At 50.7% G+C, this 24,776-nt stretch overlaps 1 protein-coding gene across 38 annotated transcripts in view; it reads left to right on the forward strand.

Annotated features, from left to right (window-relative positions):
* The window catches only part of PRRC2B (proline rich coiled-coil 2B), an 87,633-nt gene that overhangs the window by 30,903 nt on the left and 31,954 nt on the right, over positions 1–24,776 (forward strand). For 27 of the 38 annotated variants that reach the window (XR_014302050.1, XR_014302051.1, XR_014302052.1 and 24 more), the window contains exons 4-12: positions 1,593–1,695; positions 4,169–4,241; positions 7,739–7,882; positions 10,398–10,639; positions 11,099–11,220; positions 11,653–11,795; positions 16,857–16,947; positions 19,627–19,813; positions 23,446–23,761. Coding sequence is in view for 34 of the 38 variants with exons in the window: in XM_082695934.1 (XP_082552060.1) it covers positions 1,593–1,695; positions 4,169–4,241; positions 7,739–7,882; positions 10,398–10,639; positions 11,099–11,220; positions 11,653–11,795; positions 16,857–16,947; positions 19,627–19,813; positions 23,446–23,761 (1,421 nt within the window). In the remaining 4 variants the exon portion in view is untranslated. The remainder of the gene's footprint in view (positions 1–1,592; positions 1,696–4,168; positions 4,242–7,738; positions 7,883–10,397; positions 10,640–11,098; positions 11,221–11,652; positions 11,796–16,856; positions 16,948–19,626; positions 19,814–23,445; positions 23,762–24,776) is intronic. The other 11 variants (XM_082695940.1, XM_082695942.1, XM_082695945.1 and 8 more) reach the window with 2 other exon arrangements.

Raw genomic sequence — 24,776 nt, forward strand, 5'->3', positions numbered from 1 at the left:
AGGCCCTGGAGCCTGGATAGTGATCTGCTTCGTGCGCTCCGGTGTCCTAGGAGATACGGGGACACCCGGGTGGTTGTAGGACATGGAGGGGCTGATGCAGGTCGGGCAGCCGGCACGGAGAGTGCTGGCGGTGGTCCGCCGCTGCTGTCGTCTTGTTCAGACAGTTGACGCCACAGACTCTGTACTGACATGGATATGGTAGATTTCAGCCCAAGAGTTGACATGCCTCCATCCCAGTTCCAGAGAGTGAGGACAGGGCCCCACTCCCTGCTTATGTGGCTCCTGCCGTCATTGGCACAGAAAGGGCCAGGGGACCTGAGTGAGGCCGATCTTGCAGAAGCACATCAGCTAGGGGGAAGGTAGAGACGAGGCAGTGGACCGCAGGCGCTGATCCTCTGCTCCCCTGGGCCATGTCCTCCCTCGGGATCACAGGAAGGGGACGGGCTGAGGGCCATCACCACTGGGACTCTGTGCTTAGGTTTGGAGAACACAAAAGCGACGCTATGCAGAAGCTTCTGTTGTAGGTAGAAGGTGATGTGAGAGGAGATTGGTGGCCTTAACTTTGTGGTGATGCTGTCCACGGGGCTCCTTGGGTCATGTCGGCCCCCGCAGCATATACATGTGTAGCATTTGGCCTCAGCCTACTGGTGAGCCTCCGGCATCGGGGGAGACTGGCTGAGCGGATGGCGGCCCTCCTCGGGTTCTATCAAGCAGAACAAGTGACCAGAAGGCTCTGGGTGCGCAGACGTCGTCCTCACAGCCCCTGGTTGCTTGTGGAGTGTGTGTCAGCTGACACAGTCGTCTTTGCAGGGCACTCGGGCCACACTTTGTAAACTTCAAAATTCCTTTTGACCCAGTAGTTCCACGTCTAAGAACTTAGACTACTGAATGACACAGAAGTATGTGAAAGAGTTGTATTAAGAAGTTCTCATTGAAGTTTTGCCAGTAATGGGGGAAAAATTGGGGGTGGGGCCTATCCAGTTGTACTGTATCTCTAAAACCAGGAGTCGAGCCGTGTGCCTTCCCAGAGCACATTAGATACGTTCAGTAAAAACAAGTTACGGATTGTATGTGTGGTGTCAACCCACTCATGTTAAAAAAATACTATGCTAATATATATAGCAGAATCTGCTCGGTGTGCACTCTGGAGGATGAGATCGTGACAGATTCTGTGTTAGATATACTTATACATTTATTTTTACTCTGGGCACATATTTCTTTTATAAGCCAATGAGCAAAATCCCATCTCTCAAAGGCATCAGTCCCCTGCACTGCCGTGAGCTCTTGGTCAGGAGTCTGGGTCTCGGAGCCCCTTCCCTGTGTGACTCAGTTTCCCTGTTGGCGGCTCCTCCAGCCCTTGCTTATGGTGAGCTACCATAAGCTGCAGGGGCAGCTCTGCCTGGAGGCCGAGGACCGTCCTGCCCAGCAGACGGGTGTGGCTAGGCCTTGGAGGGGGCCTAGCTTCTCGTGGGCTCTGCAGTGGGAGAGTCTGCTGGGGAGAGCTGATGTGCTGCTGCCCAGGCTCTGGGAGGCTCGGAGGGGCCTGTGTGCGCCCACACCTGTCTGACCATCATACCCCCCACCTTGTCCAGTTCCAGTGCGACGGACTCTCCGCCGCCGGAGTCGCCGCCGCAGCCGGGTTTGCAGAGGCCTGTCTCCAGCTTACAGAAGCCGACACAGTCGAGCAGCCAGGAGGTAGGTGCCGCGTGACCTGCTCCTTCTGGAGGCAAGCCTGTCAGGGGGCCGTGGGAAAGGTGCATGGGACATTGTCACAGGTCCCCTGAGGTGACTTGAGTCTGCCGCTTTTGGAGAGAGGCCCCAGATCCAAAACAGAGTTCAGACACCTAACTTGCTTTCTGGTGTCTTACCTTGAGGGGAGGTCACTGGGGTGAGCTCCAGGCCAGATCAGGGGCCCCTGGTCATGCTCCATGGGGACTGGTTAGGTCACAGGAAGGTTTGGGGGTCAGTTGAGAAACAAAATTAAGCAAGCTCCTTTACTGTCAGACCTCTCATCAGTGTCTTTCGTGTGCTTGTGTGTGCTGTGACTCTGCAAAGACAGTGAGTGGCACTCCCTGAACCCATCTGTCCTAGGAAACCTGTCTAACTTAACGTCTTTAGAGACAGGTGTCTCCAGGAACATACTTTGGGAGATACTGATATGTGGCCCTTCGCTTGTTGATGCATTTAAAGTCTTCTGCTGGGGGCGCCTGGCTGGCTTAGTTGGTGGCACATGTGACTCTTGACCTTGGGGTTTGAAGTCACAAAGAGATTACTTAAAAAAGAAAATCTTAAAAATAAATAAATAAAGAGTGTTTTCCTAAACAGAAAACCAGGATTTAATCAGGCAAGGGCTCACATGTACTCAGGCCCTCCGAGTCTGTGCGTCTCGTGGGTCAGCAGGCCGATACCCTTGGCTGTTGGCTAGAAACCCAGATGAGACGCCTGCAGATCTTTTAGACCACAAGACGTGTAGACCTAACATTGCGCAGCTGTCTGGAAAACGACCTGCACTGCTGTATTTTCGTTTAGTACTGCTCCCTGGGCAACAGAAGGTCTGAGATGCCATTCCCAACCACTGGGGGGAGTGTATGGCCTCGCCAGAAAGGCACCCTCCCCCACTTGACACCGAGCTGCGCCTTCGATATTAAAGGAGAAGGTGAGAGAAGTCCACACTCCTGCGAAGGTCCCCTGTTCACTGGCCTGAATCCATGGAGTGCCTGGCGCCCAGCCAGAGTCCAGAGTTGCGCTCGGCTCTGTCTCCTGGACTTGGAAGCGAAGAGACTAGGGCAGCCTTGGTTCGCCACCCTTGCTGTCCGCCGGACTCGCCTTGGGAGCTGCTAGAAGTAGATCTGTGCCTGTCCCCCGGGACTGCAGAGTCTTGGCTGGGCCTGGCATGGGCCTGGTATCTGCTGAGAAGAGCTGCTGACCATGGTGACCAGCGTGCTGGTCACTCTGCCCCGGGCTCCACTCTTCCCACGGGATGGCAGTGAGAAGGGAGTCCCAGTATTTCCAGCAGCTGAAGCCTTGCCCCGAGAGACATGACAGCACTTGTTAGAGGCATGCCAGGAGTTCAGACGGCAACATTAGTGCCACTTCTCAGATCTGGAGCCATTCTCTTCCCGCTTGGTGCCTTTGGTGGGCAAAGGCAGGGGCACCATGGTGCGGGCTCAGACACCACATGGGAGGCTGTGGGATGCCGGACTGCCCCGTCCCAGCAGCCCTGCCCTGTTTCGTCACTGGTACAAGCCTTCCGTGGTCTGTGCGCAGGGGCCTGTGGCCATCCCAGGGCACCCGGCCACTCCTGATACCTGAATGGATCGTGAGACCTAGTCAGCTCTGCATGGAGAGTGAGAGAGACTGTGGTGGTGCTGGGGGCAGCGCTGGGCGGAAGGGGTCGGTACTGAATGTGAGGTCTGACCCTGCAAGTGTTGAGATGTTCTGCTGCGGCAGCTTTGTTTTGTGCATTTTTACCTTCTGTTGGGGGTGAGGGAAGCTGCTAGGTTGAATGCTCTCTGGGAAAGGCAGGTGGGCTCCGTGGCTGGGGACTCAACTGGGCTTGGGACACAGGCTGAGCGGGGACAGGTCCCGGTCCTGCCCTCCTCACTGGGACTAGTGACTGGTTTCTGAGCCTCAGCTAGGAGAGGACTGGAACCTTCCCAGGGTGTGGGTGGGTTTGCTCAGTGAGGTGTGCCTCGCATAACGCCTCACCTGCCGGGAGCTTTCAGCACAGCTGCGTATGAGCCCCGCGAGTCCAGATCCGCAGAGAAAGGCCTCCCTTGAGTTGCTCTGCCTCCTAGGATGACAGTAATTACTGAAGGTGGCGTAGCGGCCCCTCTGGACAAAGATGAGGCTCCGGGCTCTTGCCGGCCATGGTACATGGGTTTTGAGACACGTGCTGGAATTGGGGTCTGGTTGTTAACCTCTGGAACCAGGCACAGTAGCGCTGTGTGGGCACGAGAGGTGACCTGACAGAATGTTCTGGAGTGCAGTCTGAAGGGGCCATGGGCTTGAGTCCTGGCTCTGCGGCAGGACCAGGATGTGAGCTGGCCCTCCCCTCCGTCCTGCTCCTCACCTGTGCTGTGGGCCCGGCAGCTCCTGACCGTCGGGCGGCCGCACAGGTGGAAAGCCAGTGGCACTGGCTTCATTCTCATTTCTTTCCTCCTTTCAGAGCACAAATTCAGTGCCAGGTGGACCAAAGTCATGGGCACAGCTGAATGGAAAGCCAGCAGGACACGAAGGTGGTAAGTGTGGGCGGTGGTGTTGGCCTGGGTGTGTGGGAGGGACGGGTACCTTTTCTGGACTGTTCCCTTGGGTCTTGGCAGCCCTTGGCCTTGGGCTTTGTGGCATCTTTGTGACTGAGCTTCTGGTCCGTGCAGCCTTTCCCTCTGCCCCAGGGGTGGGAGCGTGAATCTGCCAAGCTTGTCAGCTCTGGTTTCCGGAGTGCTGTGAGTCAGGGCATCCCTCAGGTGCGTGGGGAGGCTGGACACTGGCCTGCCGCGCTCTGACCTGGCAGAGCCACTGGTAGAACGGAGAGCTGCTCTGCTGCGCGGCCGACAGGTGTCTGCTTCCTCTTGGCCCGGCCTGCAGGGAGGCCGTGTGGTGTGGTGGGGTGTGAGCTGTGGGCCTGGGCCCTGGGAATCGAGCAGCTTGCGTTTTGGATGGTGACATCAGACTTGCTACTGTTCACGGCCTGTCCGACCCGGGAAGCACTTGGGCCAGCAGAGCTGCAGCCGAAGCGGCCTCGCAGAGGGAGACAGGGAGGAGGAGGAGGAGGAGGAGCTCAGCTCCCGGTGACTGCAGAGGGGACTTCCAGACTCCTCCCCACCACCGGTGACCAGAGCCCTCAGAGAATGCAGGCCCTGGCTCGTGGGTACTTTTGAGAGAAGCCAAAAATCCAGATTTTTCCGCATGAGCCCTCCTAACTTGTCCCTGTTAGCTTGAATATTTCTAGCACACTGCACCCATGCAGCTGCGCGATGCCTCCACGCTGCAGGGAGGGGGCTGCCGGGGGGCGTGGGTGGCCATGAGCGCTCTTCCTCCCACGAGAGCATGGGCTGCCCCGTGTTCTGCCCCCAGTCCTGGCGGCACCGTGGGCCTCCAGCATGCTCGACAGCCAGGGCTTGGCCAGCTGCCTTCTGTAGCTCGTGTAGAAGCGCAGCTGACGCCCACCTGCCCCGCGCCCTTCCCTGCTTACTGGCGCACATATGCCCCTTCTGGGAGGGAATCGTCGGTGCTTGGAGGCTCTGTCCTCAGTCTCCGGGGCAGAGTGACACATCAGTCAGCAGCGTGCTGCGTGCTGTCAAGTCCCAGCTCCTCCAGAGGAGTTCTCGGGGCCCGAGAGCTCGGCCTGCGTGGGTCCCATCTGCGAAGGCATTTTAAGGATTCCAGTCTCTGGATGAGGTAGAGGGGGCTGATGAGTGGGGAACGGCAGGGGGAGGGCGGCAGCAAGTATCTCAGTCCCCTACAATTAGGTCTTTAAAGAGGCTTTATCAAGTGCACTCGCTAGATTGTCTTCACAGTAGTCTTTATATATAAGGCTTGAAATTTTAAAAAAGAGACTTATTTATTTGAGAGAGAGAGAGATGGTGAGAGAGGAGCACCAGCAGGGAGGAGAGGGAGAAACAGGCTCCCCTCAAGCAGGGAGCACAATGTGAGGCTCGATCCCGGGATCCTGGGATCATGACCAGAGCCGAAGGTAGAGGCTTCATGATGAGGTGCCCTGGGAGGCTAGAACTTTTTAAAAGTAGATCAGATGTGTTAATTTGTATATAGAAAGAACTACAGGGGTGCCTTTGGCTCAGGCCATGATCCCGGGGTTTTGGGATGGAGCCCCCTAGGACCCCGGCATTGGATTCCCTACTCAGCAGGGAGCCTGCTCCTCCCTCTCCCCCTGCCTGCTGCTCCTCTGCCTGTGCCCTCTCCTCTATCTCTCTATCAAATAAATAAAATCTTAAAGAAAAAAGAACTACAGAGGTTAAAAAATCCTAGTGAAGTTGGCACAAGCCGCGGAGGGCTGCGCGGCCGCCGTCCAGGCACTGATACCCCCGCCCTTCGACCTGGCCGTACCGCTCTATGGAGGTCCGCCTCGAGGGACGCTTCCTGTGTGCGAAATGACACACGGACAGGATGCTTCCTGCAGCACTGTAAGAGCAGAAGACTGGAGACAGTCACATGAAATGTCCACCAAGTTTTGGTGCTTTAATGAAATACTGCTTTCCAACAGGAAAAACCTTTTACACGGATCTGGCAGTGGTACATTCAGAAACGATGGATGGTACAGAGTGGCACGTGCAGTACGTTACTACTCTTCATGCAAAGATTGGAGATGAGGGAAAATACACTTCAGAAGCATGTCTGTGCAGTAGAGAAGAGTCTGGAAGGGAGCCTCAGAGGAGGGGAGGGAGTGGAACTGGAAGCGGCCTGTTTTCTGGGGGTGTTGGAAGGGGCGGTGGGAGTGTTGGGGGGTCATCCGTTTGTGCCTTTCTCAGGCTGCTTTTGAACCTTGTGACTCTGTTTCCTATAAAAAATAAGACGTGGTTCAGAAAATAATTCCAAAACGTGACAAAATCATTTGTGAATGTTGCATCGCTCTTCTTGGTGGCGGCGGACCCCTCGAGCATGGACACCTTACGGAACGCTGTTGCTCTCGTTGAGATTTTGTTTTTTGTTTTTTTATCTGTGAAGGTTAAGTTTAATTCATGCGTGGAGTGAGACCATTGGGACTGCTGGGGCAGGAAAAGTATGGAGTGTTTTTAAGATTCAGATCTGTATTTTTAAAGTAAGACTTTCATATTTCATCCTTGTCAGTGGTTTTTTAACATGCCTGAGTGACTCTGTGAGTCGAGGTCCCCCTTCACAGAGCAGCAGAGCTCCTTCGTGACACTTGGAGATTGTCTCTCAGGTTAATCTTTGGTGAAGAATGTGTCGCCTTGTCACCCCAGCAGGTTTATGTGGCCCTAGATTTTTTCACTGAGTGGGTTGTGATTGAGTTGTTGCCTCGTGCGTCCACGCCAATCCCATGTTTCCGGCCCAGGCAGCCATAGTGCATGGGTCTGTGGGTCCGCCAGTGCTGCTGGAGGAGTACTTGGGGGACTGGACTTGGTCGTCTAGGGAGCCAGGCACATCACAGTCGGACGTGGCGTGCCGCGACTGTTGTGTTATGTTTACAGGGTGCTGGGCATTTGGTCCAGATAAAAGCATCAGATCCCTCTGGACCCTGAAATGCACCATTTGTTATGAGGCATTCATCCGAAGGATGATTTCAGGTCCCGGTGCTCAGTGCGGGGAAGGGCTCCCAGAAAGTTAAAGAAGGGTTTCTTCTGAGGAGCCTGTAGTACTGGGGAGTGGATGGGAGAGCCAAGGAAGGATCAGACCCCAGAATCACAGGAGTGAAATGTTTATTGTTCTCGAGAGTAGATCTGGTGTGGAGGCCGCCGGAGGGGGCCACAGGCACCTTCTGGTGGATTTACCTCTACATGAGAGCCATTGACCTCCTTTGGCTGATTTCCCCGAAGACCGCCCTTTTCTAGGAGCGGGGAAGGGTCTGGGCTGGAGCGGCTGTGATCTGCTCTCCCTTGCGCCGTGTTAGCCGTAGTCCCTACAGGCCATCTGCGTCTGGCTCTCCTTGTTCCTAGGGGAGTACACGGCGCCTGCGCAGGCTGCGTGGCTTCCGACCTTCGGAGCTGCTAAGGCCAACAGCGTTCTTGCCCCTCACCAAGTCCTCTGCTTCTCTCGGCAGGTTTAAGGGGCTCAAGCCGACTGTTATCCTTCTCTCCCGAGGAGTTTCCGACGCTGAAAGCAGCTGGAGGGCAGGACAAGGCTGGCAAGGAAAGGGGCGTCTTCGATCTGTCGTATGGGCCAGGACCAAGCCTCCGCCCTCAGAGTAAGTGCACTGCGCTCCCTGTCTGGGCACGTGTGGGAACAGCGGACTGCCTGCCTCCTTCTGCCATTTTGCGGCTTAGAAGTGCTCCCGGGCCCCAGGCGCTCTGCCCAGAAGGCATGCTTACTGACCCTGTAACCTGTTCCCTGCCTCCGCGCGATTTACTCCCTAGGCTGGTCTGCAGGTCACTCCTCCTTTCTCCTCCTCCGGGTTGAGCCAGGCCTGTCTGCTCCACATGCCCCCCCGCCGCCCATCAGTAGACATTCGTGCTGCTCTGCTCAGGTGCTCATGGCAAAGACAGACCAGGGCCCGTTCACTTTGTCCCGGATGTTCAGAAGGCTGTTTTCTTTTTCTTTTCTTAAAGATTTTTTTTTCCTAAGACTTTATTTAATTGTCAGAGAGAGAGAGATTGGGAGAGCGAGCAAGCACAGGCAGACAGAGAGGCAGGCAGAGGCAGAGGGAGAAGCAGGCTCCCCGCTGAGCAAGGAGCCCTATGTGGGACTCGATCCCAGGACACCAGGATCATGACCTGAGCCGAAGGCAGCTGCCCAACCAACTGAGCCACCTGGGCGTCCCTCTTTTTTAAAAGATTTTGTTTATTTGACAGAGAGCACAAGTAGGTAGAGAAGTAGGCAGAGGGAGAGGGAGCAGAGCAGGGAGTCTGACATGGGGCTCCATCCCAGAACCCCAGTATCTGACCTGAGCTTAAGGCAGATGCTCAACTGACTGAGCCACCCAGGTGCCCCTGGAGCCTGTTTTCTAAGCCAAGGGTTCCTAAACCGAGCCAAATCCTATCAGGAGCCTTCGCGGAGTTTGTTAAAAAGTCTGATTGCCAGCCCTGCTCCATCTCCAGCCAGGTTAGCGTCTATGTTTCAGTGTGCCCTGCTGGGGATTGTTTGTACCCAGCCTAGGACTTGTCTCCACAGTCCCCTCCTCTGGGGTCTGGCCAGGGAGTTGCAGGATTATAGAGCAGTACTTGTAGGTAATATATATATACACATATATATATGCATTTATATATATATTTTAAAGGCCTTGAGTGGTCAGAGATTTAAGATTTTCTTCGGGAATGAGATTTTTCATCACTTCCGACCAGAGATTGTGAAATGGTTCTTTTTTGGGTGTGGGAGGGTGGAAGGCAGGGCTTGATTAGGTCTTGAAACACGAGGGACTTCTGTCTTCTTGTGTTCATTAATCCGCAAGGCACCCAGCGCCAGAGCTGATGCCCTGTGGACAACGTCCTCGCGAGGAGACTTTAATGGCGCGCGCTACCTTCTCAGGGGCCTGTGCTGGGTTATTTTGTCAGCTCCAAAGAATGTCACCAAATTCCTCAAGCCAAGCATTGTAGCTTTCTGGGATTAAAATAAGCTGCTTTGTAGGACTATAAAAAAAATTAGACCTAGAAGAAGCTTCTGGGATCGGTTCCATCTGAAGCACATGTGGCCAGAGTGGTGACCAAAGCCCTCGCCCAAGACTGCATTCGAGGTGGTTGAATTGCTGGGAGCCGACCCTGGTTTTGTGGCTCCTATGCTGTGTCTCTTTCTCTTAGGGGTCAAGTACTCGGGGACCTTGTGCTTGACTGAGAAGGGTCAGGCTCATTTGGTTTCTTGTTGGCCTCTGATTCCCCCACAGCTTGTTAAACTTGACAGTGGGAAACCTCATCTGGGACAGACAGATGGGTTGGCAGGTTGCGGTCTGGGACCTGCAGGAGAGACCGCTGAGCCGGAGCAGGAACAAGTGGAGGTGGAGGCCTGGTGGGTAGGGCCACAGACCCTTCCCACCCCAGCTCGCAGGGAGAGGGCTTTGCTTTACCTTATGAACTGCGGAATCTCTGACCAGAGCTGTCACGGTGAAACATGTCAGTCCACAGACCCTTCCACACCCCAACTCGCAGGGAGAGGGCTTTGTTTTACCTTATGAACTGTGAATCTCTGACCAGACCTGTCATGATCAAACTGTTGAAACATGTCAGGACTGAGACCAATTTTCAAGGTTTTATTTCTAAGTAATCTCTACACCTACCTAACATGGGGTTTGAACTCACAGCCCCAAGATCAACCGACTGAGCCAGCCACATGTCCCAGGACTTACTCCAGTTTTAACGTAAAGCCTGGTGCTGAGCCTAGTGCTGATTCTGATGGTCCGTGTTTGTGGGGAAAATTAGCCCAAGGCTATTTTCATCAAGGCTGTCCTGATTTCTTTGTGTGTTAGATCTGTGGGTATGTGTGCTTTCTGTTAATTAATGGAAGACCATGTCTTGCTTATACTTGCCTTCTCTGTGAGTGGACCTTGTTTGGCATTTCTCTTACAATCAGACTTCCCGCAGCGAGTTCATAGTCCCTGGCCAGGTGCCCGCCCTCCACCTTCCCTGACAGATTCAACCACTGGACTCGACTCTTCACTTTTGGGTTTTTTGTTTTTGGTGAATGAGGGGGTCTCTTGACCTTCAGAACCTCACACAATCCCTCCTCCCCCTTCCTCTGTCCCCCCCCCCCTTTTGCCCCCTTTCAATTTCCAGATGTGACAAGCTGGAGGGAGGGCGGTGGGCGAAACATAATTTCTGCCACGTCTCTGAGCGCCTCCCCAACTGAGCTGGGCAGCAGGAACTCGAGTGCGGGAGACGGAGCCCCCTCCTCGGCATGCACCAGCGATTCTAAGGACCCCTGTCTCCGCCCGGCTCAGCCTGTCCGCAAAGGGGCTTCACAGTTCGTGGGAAATGTATACCACCCACCTACATACCATGACATGCTTCCTGCTTTTGTAAGTTTCAGAGTATGCATTTTTTTCCCACGAAGTTGGATTGCTCGTGTCCAGCAGAACCTCCTCTAAGTGGTTGAATGTCCACCTCGGTTCTCCTCCCGGTGTCTTTGCCCTGATGTGCCCTACCTTGGAAGTTTGCATTACTTCTGCATTTTTCTCTCCCGTTTTCAAATCTTAAGGGTCTTCGGCGTTCTTTCCCTGGTGATGTGGACATTATTTGAGCCTTGGTTCTTTAGAAAAAGGAGAGGCAGGCATGCCTATGACTCCCCAAGTCCCCTGGTGTACTTCCTGACGGCAGGAAAGAGATGGGGGAGACGGGGGTAGGATTAACTGGGCAGCTCCAAGACTCGCCCTGTCTCTTCTTCCCAGTTTCCATTTTCTAAAACAAATACGAATGCAAGTAGAATTTGGCATGTGAGCCATTACCGGAAAATCCTGTTCATTGATGTTATGTTTCAGATGTGTTCACCGCAGTCATCAGAGAACCAGGGTACAGTGGAACGAGGATCTTTTCCCCTTCCCCAGCTCCGTCTTGAACCCCGTGTTCCTTTTAGACAGTTCCAGATGAATGACCAAGATGGGTAAGGCTTCTGTGTTACGTCCTGCGTGGAGAGCGCGCCCCTGTTAGGGGGCGTTGCGCGAGGTAACGGGCTGATGTACTGAGGCGCTCTGTCTTCTGCAGACCGCAGTGGGCCTGGAAAGCAGCCTCGAGCTGCAGGGTATGTGGGGTGGACGAGGTCGGGCTGGGCTTGTGCGTTTGGGACAGAGTTGAAGTTCTGGAACGTGTTTGTGGCTGCTGCCCTAGGCGTTAGTGCCGAGTGTGTAAAACTGAGGCAGAGCCCCTCTTTGGTGTACTATTGTTATAGGCTTCTTTTAAGAGGAGACGATTCAAATGTTAAATGCAACTATGAGCCCTTGCAGTGTGGGACTTACTTTTGGGAAAAGTATTAGGTTTTGCTTCCATCTGTATGCCTGACATGAGGCCAGATCTTTACTCTTCTCGCCCTCATCAGGAAGGAAAGCAGGCTGGGCACGACTCGCCCCATCCGCCCGCTGAGGCAGCTGGTGGGCCGGGCCCCGCGGCCCACCATCATCAACGCCGAAAACCTGAAGGGCCTGGATGACCTGGACGCCGACGCCGATGACGGCTGGGCAGGTGGGTCTCGGGGCTTTCCAGGCCGGAGCCACTCGCTGGGCGGTTGATTGGGTGTGTGTCTGTCAGCATGCGGGCGTGGGCTGTGGGGCGGGTGGCAGCCTCAGTGCACCCCCGTGGGTGCTCGCTGGCTGTGCCTTCCTCACCGAGCCGTGTCCTCTGTTGGTCTTTGGTCTTGCTCTTAGCTTTAGGGGAGGTTTTGCTAACTTCCGAAGAAGACATTTTAGAATAGAAAAGTTAAACAAAACTATTAGTGGGGCAGTGAGCCCCAGCTTCCCATCACCTGGCTTCAGCAAGTACCCATGCCCTGTCTGTCAGCCTGCTTGTTTTCTCTTATAATTCTTTTTGTTTATTTGCTTTCAAATACATTTTAATTACATGGAAAGGTGCTCATCTTCACTGTGCAATTTTGACAGAGGGACACACGTGTGTAGCACATTTTCCATTGAGAAGACTTTCTGGAACTTTTGACAGAGGGACACACGTGTGTAGCACATTTTCCATTGAGAAGACTTTCTGGAACTTTCCCCTGCCAGCCGGCCAGCCTTCCTCCCCTAACTCTGCCCAGGGCCTCCCCTTTTGTGAGGGAGGTTCCCTTATTTTCATTTGTCTTTGGCAAATACCCAGGAGTGGAATTGTTAGGTCAAAGGGAAGATGAGTGGTTGGGTCTGTGAGACCCACCCACACCTTTTCCCCGTGGTACCCAGGCCAGGTGACATTCCTGGCAGCACGGTTTGAGAACTGGGTTTCTCTGCGCCCTCACAACACTTCCACGTGATTAGTCTTTTTAATTTTAGCCGTTGTAGTGGGTGTGTAGTGGTGGCTCCTTGTGCTTTTGATTTGCATCTTGCTGATGACTAATGATGATGAACAAGTTTTCATGTGTTATTTGGCTACTGGTGGTTTGTTTTTTTGAGCGGTAGGATACAAGTCACAGATACGAGTCATTTGCAACTTCATGTTTTACAAATATTTTTTCCCATTGTTTGCCTGCCTTGTTTTTTTTTTTTTTTTTTTTTTAAGATTTATTTATGTACTTGAGAAAGAGAGCATGCGCATGTGTATACAAGTGGGGGAAGAGGCAGCAGGGGAGGGAGGGAGAATCCCAAGCAGACTCCGTGCTGAATGTGGAGCCGGACATGGGGCCCAATCCTAGGACCCATGAGGTCACAACCTGAGCCAAAAGCAAGAGTCAGACACAACCGACTGAGCCACCCAGGCGCCCCCTTGTCTGTTCACTTTTTTTTTTTTGCATTGTGTTTTGATGAGCCAAAGTTTCTTTCTTTTGAAGAAGCTTAATTTATTAGTGTTTTTTATAGTTATTTCTTTTGTGTCCTGTCTAAAAATCTTTGTCTCCCCTTGACAACAAATATACCCCCTTATTGTCTTATAGTTTCAACTCTCGTTTTTGGGTCTGTGGTCTATGTTGAATTAATTTTTGTGCATAAGCCAAGAGTCAAGGCTTGTTCTGATCTGTAAGGCTGTCTAGTGGTTCTGTACCACTTGTTAGGACTTTCCTCTTCCTGTTGAATTTTGCTCTGGCACCTTTGCCAAAAATCCATTGACTAGATAAGTGTGGGTCTATTTCTGGACCCTGTTTATTTCATTGATGTATTTGTTCATCCTGTAGGTTTATAGTAAGTCTTAAATTCAGGCCATGTACGTTTTCCAGCCTTGTTCTTTTTCAAGATTGACTGTTTTTTTAAGATTATTTGACTGTAAAATCTTTTCATTCCCATATAAATTTAGAATCTGTCTATCATATTTACAAAAGGCCTACAGGCATTTTGATTAGGACTGTGTTGAATTTATTTCTGGATAAAATGTTATCTTCCATTGATACCCAGGAATATCTTCCACCCGGGAACTTGGTGAGTCTGACTTTTCTCAGCTGTGTTTCAGTTTTCAGTATGGAGGTCTTGAACAGTTTTTGATAACTTTATTCCTAAATAGTTTATGTTTTTTGATGCTGCTGTAAATGGCATTGATTTTTTAAAATGTAATTTTATTTTGTATTTGGTGTTTTATATAAACAGTTGATTTTTGTGTATGGACCTGTACTAAGCACTTTGCTGAATTAAACTGGATCAGTTTCACCAGGTTTTGTTGACTTCTTAGAATTTTGCCTACAAATAGGGGAAGTTTTGTATCTTCTTTTTAGATGATATGCCTTTTATTTCTTTTTCTTGCCTAAATGCATTGTGGTACTTCTAGTTCAGTGCTGTATTCAGGTTCTTTGTTCTTGGCCTTGGGGAGAAAGTGTTTAGTGTTTCACCGTTAAATCTGATGTCAGCTATAGGATTTTGGGTGTTCTTTATCAGATCGAGGGATTTCCTTCTATTTCTAGTTTGCTGAGTGTTTTGTTTTCTAAATCATGAATGGGTATTGAATTTTATAAAATAACTTTTCCTATGTCTGTCGTCATAAGATTTTTGCCCTTTATTTCGGTAATCTAGAGTACTGCATTAATTGATTGGTTGGTATTCATTTATAAAATATTTTTTTAAAATTTATTTACTTGATAGAGCACAAGCAGGCAGAGGGAGAAGGAGAAGCAGGCTTTCTGCAAAGCAGGGAGCCCAACTAAGGGCTCTATCCCAGGACTGACCATGACCCCAGCCAAAGGCAGATGCCTAACTGACTAAGCCATCCAGGCATCCCTATTTATTTACTATTTAATTTAATTTATTTTATTTATCTATTTAAACCAACCTTGCATTTCTAGAATAAGCTCCACCTTTTTGTATGCCTAGATTCAGTGTGCTGATATTTTATTATTAAGGTTCTTGGTGTCTGTGTCCGTGGCAGATATTGGTCTCTGATCTTCTTTTCTTTTAATATCTATGTTGGGTTTTGATCTTGGGTTATGGTGGGCTCATAAGAGGAGTTGGAAAACATTCCTTTTTACTTTTTGAAAGTTTCTGTAAGTTTGGTATTATTTCTCTCATAAATACCTGGTAAAATTCACTAGTGAAATAATTTGACCCTGGAGTTTTCTTGATGGTGACATTTTTTGATAATAAATTTAATTTTTTTGTTTAGTTGCAGGGTTACTCAGATATCCTTTGTTGTTTTTGTCAGTATTTAATAAGTTGTATTTTCCAAGGGATTTGTTAATTTCTTTTGAATTGAATTTATTGGTATAAAGTTGTTGATCTCATTCCTTTTCCTTTTGGCGTCTGTAGGCTCTGTAGTGCTAGACCCTCTTTCATCCCCAGTAACTGGGTAATTTTCTGTTTCCTCTTTTTCTTACTCACTTCATTCAAGGAGGTGTTCTTTTTATTAATCTCCATCTCTCTCTCTTTTTTTTTTTTTAAAGATTTTATTTATTTATTTGACAGAGAGATCACAAGTAGGCAGAAAGGCAGGCAGAGAGAGAGAGAGAGCGGAGGAAGCAGGCTCCCTGCTGAGCAGAGAGCCCAATGTGGGACTCTATCCCAGGACCCTGAGATCATGACCTGAGCCGAAGGCAGCGGCTTAACCCACTGAGCCACCCAGGCGCCCCAATCTCCATCTTTTAAGAGGCAGTTTTGACCTTTAATTTTCTCCATTGTTGGATTGTTTTCTATTTTATTTATCTGTTCATTTTCATTATTAGGGCTTTTTGGATTTCTAATTTAATTCCATCATAGTTCAAGAGCATGTACTGTATGGCTTCAGTTCTTTTCAACTTACTGAGACTTATTTTATGACCAGGACATAGTCTGTCTTGGTGACTGTTCAAGTGCATTTGAAAAGAATGTGTATTGTACAGTTGTTAGGCGTCTGTAAATATCAGTTTTGTTACTCTCAAGGTGGTTGATAAGTGTCCTTCAGATTTTGCCTACTTATCCTTTGTCTGATTCTCTCAGTTACTGAAAATGAGGTGTGGAGTTCTCTACTGGGACCGTGGATTTATGTTGCTCCCTTGAATTTTATCAGGTTTCTGCTTTGATGATTTAGAAGCTGTTATTAAGCATGTGCACATTTTATAATTTTTATGACTGGCGTATTGACCTTTTGTATTGTTTTTAGATGTCCTTTATCACTAGAAATGCTTTTTGTCTTGGGGGGTCCCTTTTGTCCCATGTGAGATCATTGCTGTATTATGTTTTCATGGTGTGGCATTTTTCTTGAATCCTTTTCCTTTTGACCCATTTGTGTTTGTTTAAACTGAAGATCTAGACAGCATATAGTATTTGCTTTTTCATCAAATTGGCTTTATAATTGTATTGGACTTTTTGTTTCCTTTTTTAAAAGGTATAGTTCATGTAACAAATTTCACATACCATTAAATCCATCCTTTTAAAGTCCACAATTCAGTGGGTTTTAGTACATTCACAAGCTTGTGCAGCCATTTCCACTGTCCAGTTCCAGAACATTTCCACTGCCCACAGAAGCAGCACACGGTACCATTCATCAGCAGCCACTCCCAGCTCCCCCACCCCACATCCTCTGGCAACCACTAATTTACTTTCTGTCTCTGTGGTTTTGCCTATTCTGGACATTTCTTATAAATGGAAGCACACAGTATAGTGTGTAGCCTTTTCTGTCTGGCTTCTCTCACTGAGCCTGTTTTCAAGATTCATTTTGTTGAGCTGTGTGTTCATATTCATTTTTACGGCCAAAATACTCTTCCTCTGTATGGATCTCCCAGATTTTGTGTGCCCACTTGTCAGCTGATGGGTACTTTCTGCGCTCTGAGCCCCTCAGGCTGGGGAGTGCCCGAGGACACAGCAGCAGCTCACAGATCCTACTGACCATGGCGCTGTGTTTCCGGGTTGGACTCCCATCTAGTTTCGCCTGCTCTTTTGTTCACTCTTCCGTATCTTCTAAGACATTTGTAAAACATTTTGTCCAGATTTAAGAACTGTTGTCTGTGGAAGGTCTCTTCCGACCAGGGCTGCTTTGCTGTCACCCGAACCCAGAGCGGTCCCTCCCTTTACCTGCGGTGTTTGTTGCGGTGGCGGCGGGCCGGGTTGCCCTCCTTCTCCTCTGGGCCGGTAGGAGCCCTGACTGGAGGAAGCCCCCAGCGTGGCGCTCAGCCTTGGCTTCTCGGTCTCCCCGGCCCTGCTCCTGATGTAGGCCTGCACGAGGAAGTGGACTACTCCGAGAAGCTGAAGTTCAGTGATGACGAAGAGGAGGAGGACGTTGGGAAGGACGGCAGGCCCAAGTGGTAAGGACCCCCCCGTCGCTGCTCCTAGTGCCGCTCCCGGGGCTGGACCAGCGCGAGTGTGCGTGTGTCACTGCTTATCGGTGCAGCCGTGGGCTGGTCATCCTGCCGAGTCCATTTCCTGGTCACGGGCAGCCTCATACGGGCTGATACCGTTTCTCTTCTGTGGATGGGACAGCCGTGTGGGCCTGGAGCCGGGGTGTGCATCCCGGCACGGTTGGCTGGCTGAGCGCTGGGGGTGTTAATCACTGTGCTGGTGTTTTCCCGAGTGAGTGTGTACACCACTTGCTCCGCAGATGACCTATGGATATGGGGCCCAGAAAGGTCTCTCTGCCAGGCAAGTTTGGGAAACCAACGGGCTTCACCTAACTCCTTTACTCCATTGTTGCCCAGAGCCTCCGACTGGCGTGCTAGAGCGTGTCAGGGATCTTTGGGGAGGTGGGACGAGCACCAAGTGGGGCACGCCACCTTTCCTGAACTTAGTGACCATTTCATTCCTTTTCTCTTTTTTGAATCATTTCATTGGACTCATTTTACCTGTAATGCCCTTTGGAAAATACTTCATTGTAGTTTGGTCCCTCTAGTTTTTGTCATAATACCAATAGATTGATTGGCAACTACTTTTATTTTTAAAGTAAATTCCACCCCCAATGTGGGACTCAAACTCATGACCCTGGGATCAAGAGTCTCATGCTCTACCAACTAAGCCAGCCAGACTCTTTGGCTAGTACCTTTTTTTTTTTTTTTTGAAAGAGTTTGTTTATTTGAGAGAGGAGGAGAGAGAGCACAAGCAGGAGAGGGGCCGAGGGAGAAGGAAAAGCAGACTCTTGGCTGAGCAGGGAGCCTGACTCAGGGCTCGATCCCAGGACACTGGGATCATGACCTGAGCTGAAGGCAGATGTTTAACAGACCCTTGTATCCCTGCTAGTACTTTTTAAATAGTACCTATGGCTGCTTTAATTTGCTTTTTAATTTAATTTAATTTAATTTTTGATATCAGCAATTATGAGTGTTTTCCTTTGTGTGGGATTGCCTATTTCCTTTGTACATATATTTACTAGACTTACTGTATCTCCTTTAAAATGTGATTAGTGTTTTATATTGTTTTGCTATTAATGCTTTGATGTTTTTCTTTTTGTCAGTTTTATTGTCAATAACTGAATGTTTACATAGTTGAGTCTGCAAGTCTTTTTGTTATTCCATTTTACTTGCTTAAAAGTCCTTCTAGAGGGAGTGGGTAAGGATTTTCTGCCACTTTTTCTCTGATACACAAAAAATAACTAATTGAGGCTTCTTTAACTTATTTTAATGCTGCTTGATTTTAACTGAAGCTTTGAATGCACTTGGGAAATCTCTATGGGTCAGTTCTTGGAACACTAAACCCAGAGGGAATTTTGAGCAAGAACTTAAATTAAAGGCAAAACCATACAATTTTACAGACTTACGGAGCCATCGGACACTGCTCCTCGTCTCTTTCAGCTGACGTGAATGGAATATTCAACTGAAAGAGTTAAGCGTGGGTTTGGACCCAGCTTCACTGCTGGCTGTGACCAAGGACATCTCAAACTGAGAGTCCCCAAACCATCTCCTCCCTGACTCTGCACTCTTTTCGGTGTTTCCTGAGTTGGTTGTGAGTCTCCTCCTCCACGCTCCCCGGTCTTCCTTAACTCTTCCTTGTTTTCCCATCCGTGATGGGTTCCTGGCACTTCCCTGGACTCCATCCCTCCTGTTCATTGTCTCTGCGACCCTGGGAGCACATCCTTTCTTCTCCCGCCCTTTCAGAGGTTGGCCAGCTCAGCTCCTTCCTCCGTACTGTGCCTTGTCATCTTTCCTGGTGCGTCCGGAGCCTTGTGTGGTCTCAGCGCCTCTCAAAGTGACGTCGGGAGTCCTAGCAGTTGCTGGCCCGCTGTGATCTAAGGCAGCTTCCTGGCCTCATCCTCCCGCTGCCCTCCCATGCCCCTGCGCACGCACACGCGAGGACACACACATACTAGCCACACCTGACCTGACCCGCTGCTTTTCGCTGAACTCCTTGACGTATGCCGGGCGCTGCTTTTGCACGAAAGCAGTGCTTGGTAAATGCCCGCATTTTTTTATCCTGGTGCCTTTGTTTCTCTGCAGCACGTAAAGGTGGGCACTGTGCAGACCTCCACTCCCCCCGGCCTCCGTTCGGAACCCCTCCTCTGCTCCGTGCCGTGTCTGCTCTGCTTCCTCCTCTTGCTCTGTCATGGCATCGTCCAGGGAGATCTCGTTTGCTGTTCTGAGGAAAATTGATTGAGCTCCTCCTTTATGCAAAGCATAGGGAAGGAGCCATAGTCTAAGGGGAAGGACCTTCCTCTGGGATCTCAGGTTCAAATCTGGTCTCTCTTCCTGGGAAGACAACTCCCCAGCGTCTCGAGACTCTGTTACCCATTCTTTAAAATGGGGGAGAAAGGACTTAATTTCCTGTAAACCAAGTAATGGATGTGGACGTTTTTTGGTGTCAGAGTGACTTGGTAAATGTTGGTGCTGGGTTTTGGTGTTGCGGGCGTGTCCTCTCACCCACGCAGGCTAGGTCTGTTCCGGGGAACGACGCTGGTGTGTGGACAGCTGGCCTGGGGATTCTTGAGGCCCTCTGACGGGTAAGACCAAAGCGCACTTGGGCTGACTGGGAAAACTCACACTCACTGTGGTCTGTCCCAGGAGCAGTTGGGACCCCAGACGGCAGCGGCAGTTGTCCATGAGCTCCGCGGACAGTGCTGATGCCAAGCGTCCCCAGGAGGAAGGAAAAGACTGGGGCGAAGCAGTGACCCGCGTCGTCCGGAAAGTGCCTGAACCTCAGCCAACTTCTAGGAAACTTCACAGCTGGGCATCCGGCCCTGACTACCAGGTACCGTGGTCACTGGAGGGGTTCTGTGCCTGTGGCTAGCTCGGGAGACACGTGTGCTCGCGCGCACCGGCTCTCCTCAGACTCCTCTCACCGAGCTCCAGGACCGCAGCACAACGGGTGTCTGCTTGTCCGCCCTCTACAATTGCACTTCATGGAGTTCGTGGTTTCTGAGAAGTCCTAGGTGGACATTTCTCTCTCTTGATTTTTCATTTACAAAGTTTAGTTTTAAAAATTTGAAACAGTCACAAACTTACCAAAAAGTTGGAAGCACAACACAAAGAATATTTTTCTCTGAACCATTTTTAGAGTAAGTTGCCACCCTGGTCAGGCTCTGTGCCCTCAAAACCCTTTGGTATTTATTTTCTGCCTCGTTAAAACCAGGAAGTCAGCATTGGTGCCTCACCAGCATCCGATTCTCAGCCCCATCCAGCTTGTTCTGTTTGCTCTGTCAGTGTCCTTGCTGCAGAAGAGTCCCCTTCCGGGTCATGGGCTGCCTCCGGTCTGGAGGAGCCCTCTGCCTCCCTCACGCTCATGGCTCTGACCCTTACTGAGATTGCAAGTCATTTATTTTGTGGAATTCACCTCCAGTTTTCAAGATTTCCATTTTTGGCTAGAACATCTCAGAGATGACACTGACTCTCCTCCTTGTATCGCCCCGTGTGACTGATCCCACTCTGTCCACACTCTGACGGCCACCGCTCTGATTGCCCCCTTTTTTTCTTTTAAAGATTTGATTTATTTATTTGACAGACAGAGATCACAAGCAGGCAGAGAGGCAGCAGAGAGAGAGGAAGGGAAGCAGGCTCCCTGCTGAGCAGAGAGCCCGATGCTGGGCTCAATCCCAGGACCCTGGGATCATGACCCGAGCTGAAAGCAGAGCTTTAACCCACTGAGCCACCCAGGCGCCCCTTAACTAAGGTTTTAATGCTCACCCAATTTCACACCATGGAATTTCTTTCATCCACATTTGTAACTGATAAGAAATTTGTGGGGAGCTACTTTGAAAATATAACTATTCTGTTTCTCATTAAACTTCCGGTTTCCTTATTCATATCAGTGGGTTATAGTTTGTTCTTCTCCTTGTTCTGACGCTCCGGCTATCTTTGATTTGGCTGTCAGGAGCCTCTGCAGGCTGGTGTCTGTCCTTATGTGTCCCATCCATTATTAAGCAGTTTCTTTGCTTTCTGATAGGAGAAGCTTTTTTCTTTTCTTTTTCTTTTTCTTTCAATCTTCTTTTTCCCCCAGGTAAGCTCTACACCCAACATGGGTCTTGAACTCACAACCCTGAGATTAAGAGTTGCATGGTTGGTCTACCAGGCAGACACCCCAGGATAGCTTTTCTAAGGTCATTTTGTGCTTACCTTGTCTTGCTCTGGAATCAGCCCTTAAGATACTTAGAAACCAATATATGGTATCAGGAATGCTCCCTCCTCCTGGGCCTGCTTGGCGGACAGGGTGGGGACAGGTGTGTGTGTATACACAGATGCGTGTGTACACACAGACGCATGTTCGTGTTTTCATTATTCGTGTATCTGTGTAGAGAGCCGTGACTTCACAGTGTTAGCTCTGGTTCCACACAACCCAGCTTGGTTCTTTCCCACCGTGTACCTGTAACTCCTCTTTCCAGCAGTGAGCTATCTGCTCCCGTCGTCCCCAGTGTGCTCGCTGCCTTGACGAGTCCCCGTGTGAGCGGTCTCCCGTTTCCACCCCTCCCTCTCTCCCTCTCTCCCCTGCACCCGGGCCCTCCTTGTCCTCTCAGCTGTCAGGGCCCCATCCCCCGCCCCACATAGATGCCCTGAATCTTCCTGCTGGGCCACCTCTCCTTGGGAATGGCCTCCTCACCCAGCTTGGTCGGGCTCTAACTCCCCACCAGCCGCACCTCCACATGGATACCATCGTCCTCCTGCCTGGGCTCTGACCGCCTGCTCTGAGCCACCAGGACTGCCTGGCGCCACATGCCTGCCTTGCTGGGCCATGCTTCAGGACTAAGGGACTGATTGTCCAGGACGCACAGAGTTAGGTCTGAGAAAGGCATTAATTGAGATACATTTGGGAAAATAATGCCAACAATAATGAAATTGCCATTTTTAAGGCACTTCAGCACTTAAGGGACTCTGGTTCCACATCATATAAAATGAAAATGCTTTTATCTTTAGTCTTTTGTGTCAAGTACCTGTTGTGTGCCAGGCACTGTGCCTAGGGTTAGGGAACCACAAAAGTGAAACAGAATTGACACAGAGCTCTTCTTAGAAGTTACTGTGCAGTTAATCCAGATTTCATTCCTATCTGGGGATTACTCAGTATTCCAAGAAGGTTTCACTTTGATCTGCTCATAAACAACAACGTGAGTTAACTGAGTCAACAAAGAAAAAAAGATCTCTATAATTTCATGCATTCAGGCTTCTGAAAAGTTCGGACGCTTTGCAGAGCATGAGGTCTGTGAAACAGCAGCTACTGTTAGGGCGCTCTGGGGATCTTGTGGAGTTCGACACGTGCCCTTTCATTTCTGGGAGCCCTGGGGTATGAGGTAAATGACGATGTAGGCCCTGGGGTGCCCCTGTGCACAGCGTTCAGGGCACGGGGGCAGGCCTGATCCTGGGCAACATGAAAGGACAGTGCTCTCTCGCACCCCCGTCCCATCTTCTGAAAGTGCTTCTCTGCCTCCAGGTTCCAAGTTCCGAATCCTCTCTGGTTGTCGTTATTGTCTCTTGATCACGAGTAGTTAACTTTCAGGAGGAAAGTCCTTGACTGCAGTGAATGTGTTGCGTGGCGCTTTTGTGGAGGGCCCACGAGCACGTGAGGAAAGGCACAGATCTTGTTTGTTGATTTTGGAGGACTGGGGACCCTTGTATGCATCTGCTACGAGCACCTGGCACAGGAGGCTGCTTTGGAGGGTCATTCCCCGCTGGAATTCCGGTGACTGGTGCTGAATTACACCTCCCCGACGTCTGCTGCGATGCTCTCTGCCTGCAGCTCCACTCCCTCTCCACTCTCCACGTGGGGAGCCCCCTCTCCAGGGCTGGGAGGGCGTCCCACTGGTTGCCCAGTGACTGGAAACCAGTGAGAGACTCAGAAGCAGATGAAATGGCCCCAAAGAGATGTTTTTATATGAAGAGTCACTTTGAAACCGTATGTGTGACGGTGAATTTTTAATTTCTTGTGCCTCTTTACACCGGAGGTTTCTATATTTTCATGGGAGAAAGAGGAGAGCCGTTTTGCAACTGAGATGATGAATGTGGGGGTGTCTGCTCCTTTCCACTAGCCGGGGAGGGGGCCCTGATGTTCTCGTGTGCGCATTAGCTGTGGTGAGAGCATCCAGTGCTGTTCCCCGTGTCAGTCACGGTGCAGAGCACTTTGCATGGCCTTCATTGCATGTGCACTGTCCCTTGGGCCTTCTTTGTCCCCGGCTTACACAGGGGGAGCTAGGGTAGAGGACACTGGCACTTGCCCAGACCTCACTGCAGATTAGTAAAGGGCCAAGCAGGATTGAAACCCAGGTTCAGTCGGCACATGACTACTGCTGCCTCTTAAAGGTGCTCAGGGGTCTTGGGAAGGAGAGCTGATCGCATGGTGGGGTGGCCCGTCTCCTGGGCTCGGGCCCGTTGTTTCATCCAACTTCATTCTCTGGGCAGAAGTCCTCGCTGGGCAGCATGTTCCGACAACAGTCTCTTGAGGACAAAGAGGACAAGCCAGCCCCACGGCAGAAGTTTGTGCAGTCAGAGATGTCCGAGGCTGTGGAGCGAGCCCGAAAGCGCCGGGAGGAAGAGGAGCGCCGAGCCCGGGAAGAGAGGCTGGCTGCCTGTGCCGCCAAGCTTAAGCAGCTGGATCAGAAGTGCAAGCAGGCTCAGAAGGCGGGCGAGGCCCAGAAGCAGGCAGAGAAGGAGGTGCCCCGATCTCCAGGCACTGAGAAGCCGCCCCCACAGGAGAATGGCCCTGCTGTGCGCAAAGGTAGGCGCTGGGCCTGGTCCTGTGAACCGGCCACCCTGGGCTGTTGGCCATGCTCTGTTTGCTTCTTCCCAACTTCCCGGTGCAGCTGGCTGCACCCGCGAGGGGATGCGGGAAGCACGGTCGTTGAGTTATGGCCTGAGTTCACATCCTGTTGTAGCCACACTTCGCCTCCCTGGTGCTTGTTTCCTTGTCTGTAAGACGGGATGGAGTAGTGTGTTCCTGCCCGCAGGCCGGGGCACGGCAGAGCACCTACAGAGAGCGCTGGGCGCAGCCTCCAGATACGGAAAGCCTGTGTGTTACCCACTTTGTCCTCATCGTCTTCGTCGCTCTTCTCGTTCCTGCCCCGCCGAGCCAAAGATGCAGGCTCTAGCACAGGGTCCTTAGCCAAAGATGCAGGCTCTAGCACAGGGTCCTTAGCCAAAGATGCAGGCTCTAGCACAGGGTCCTTAGCCAAAGATGCAGGCTCTAGCACAGGGTCTTTTTAGCTCATTTAAGAAAATCACAAAGAACGTACCTTTGTGGCATTGAGAGAAGTCCGCCTGCTCTGCTCGTTCAATTGCGTTCTTCCTGGCGTTAATTGTGCAGGGAGTGGATCACGTGGCTCCGTAAGGGACGTTGAACTGCGCTGAATGGCGGAGAGGGGCTCCTGCAGCGGTTTGAAAGAATACGGCCAGCTTTGTTCTTTGTGATTTCTTTCTTTCTCTCTTTCTCTCTTCTTTCTTTCTCTCTTTCTCTCTCTCTCTTTCTTTCTTTATTTCTTTCTTTCTTTTTCTCTCTCTTTCTTTCTTTCTTTCTTTCTTTTTTTAAAGATTTTATTTGTGGGAGAGGGGGAGAGAGAGAATGAGCGGGGAGAGAGGGAGACAGAGAAGCAGGCTTCCCGCTGAGCAGGGAGCTCGATGTGGGGCTCGATCCTGGGACTCTGGAATCATGACCTGAGGTGAACGCAGACACTTAACGGACAGTGCCGCCCAGGCACCCATCTTTGTGATATCCTTAAATGAACTCAAAGCCACTC

This window comes from Mustela nivalis (genome assembly GCF_964662115.1).
Source record: "Mustela nivalis genome assembly, chromosome: 13".
Classification (NCBI taxonomy): domain Eukaryota; kingdom Metazoa; phylum Chordata; class Mammalia; order Carnivora; family Mustelidae; genus Mustela; species Mustela nivalis.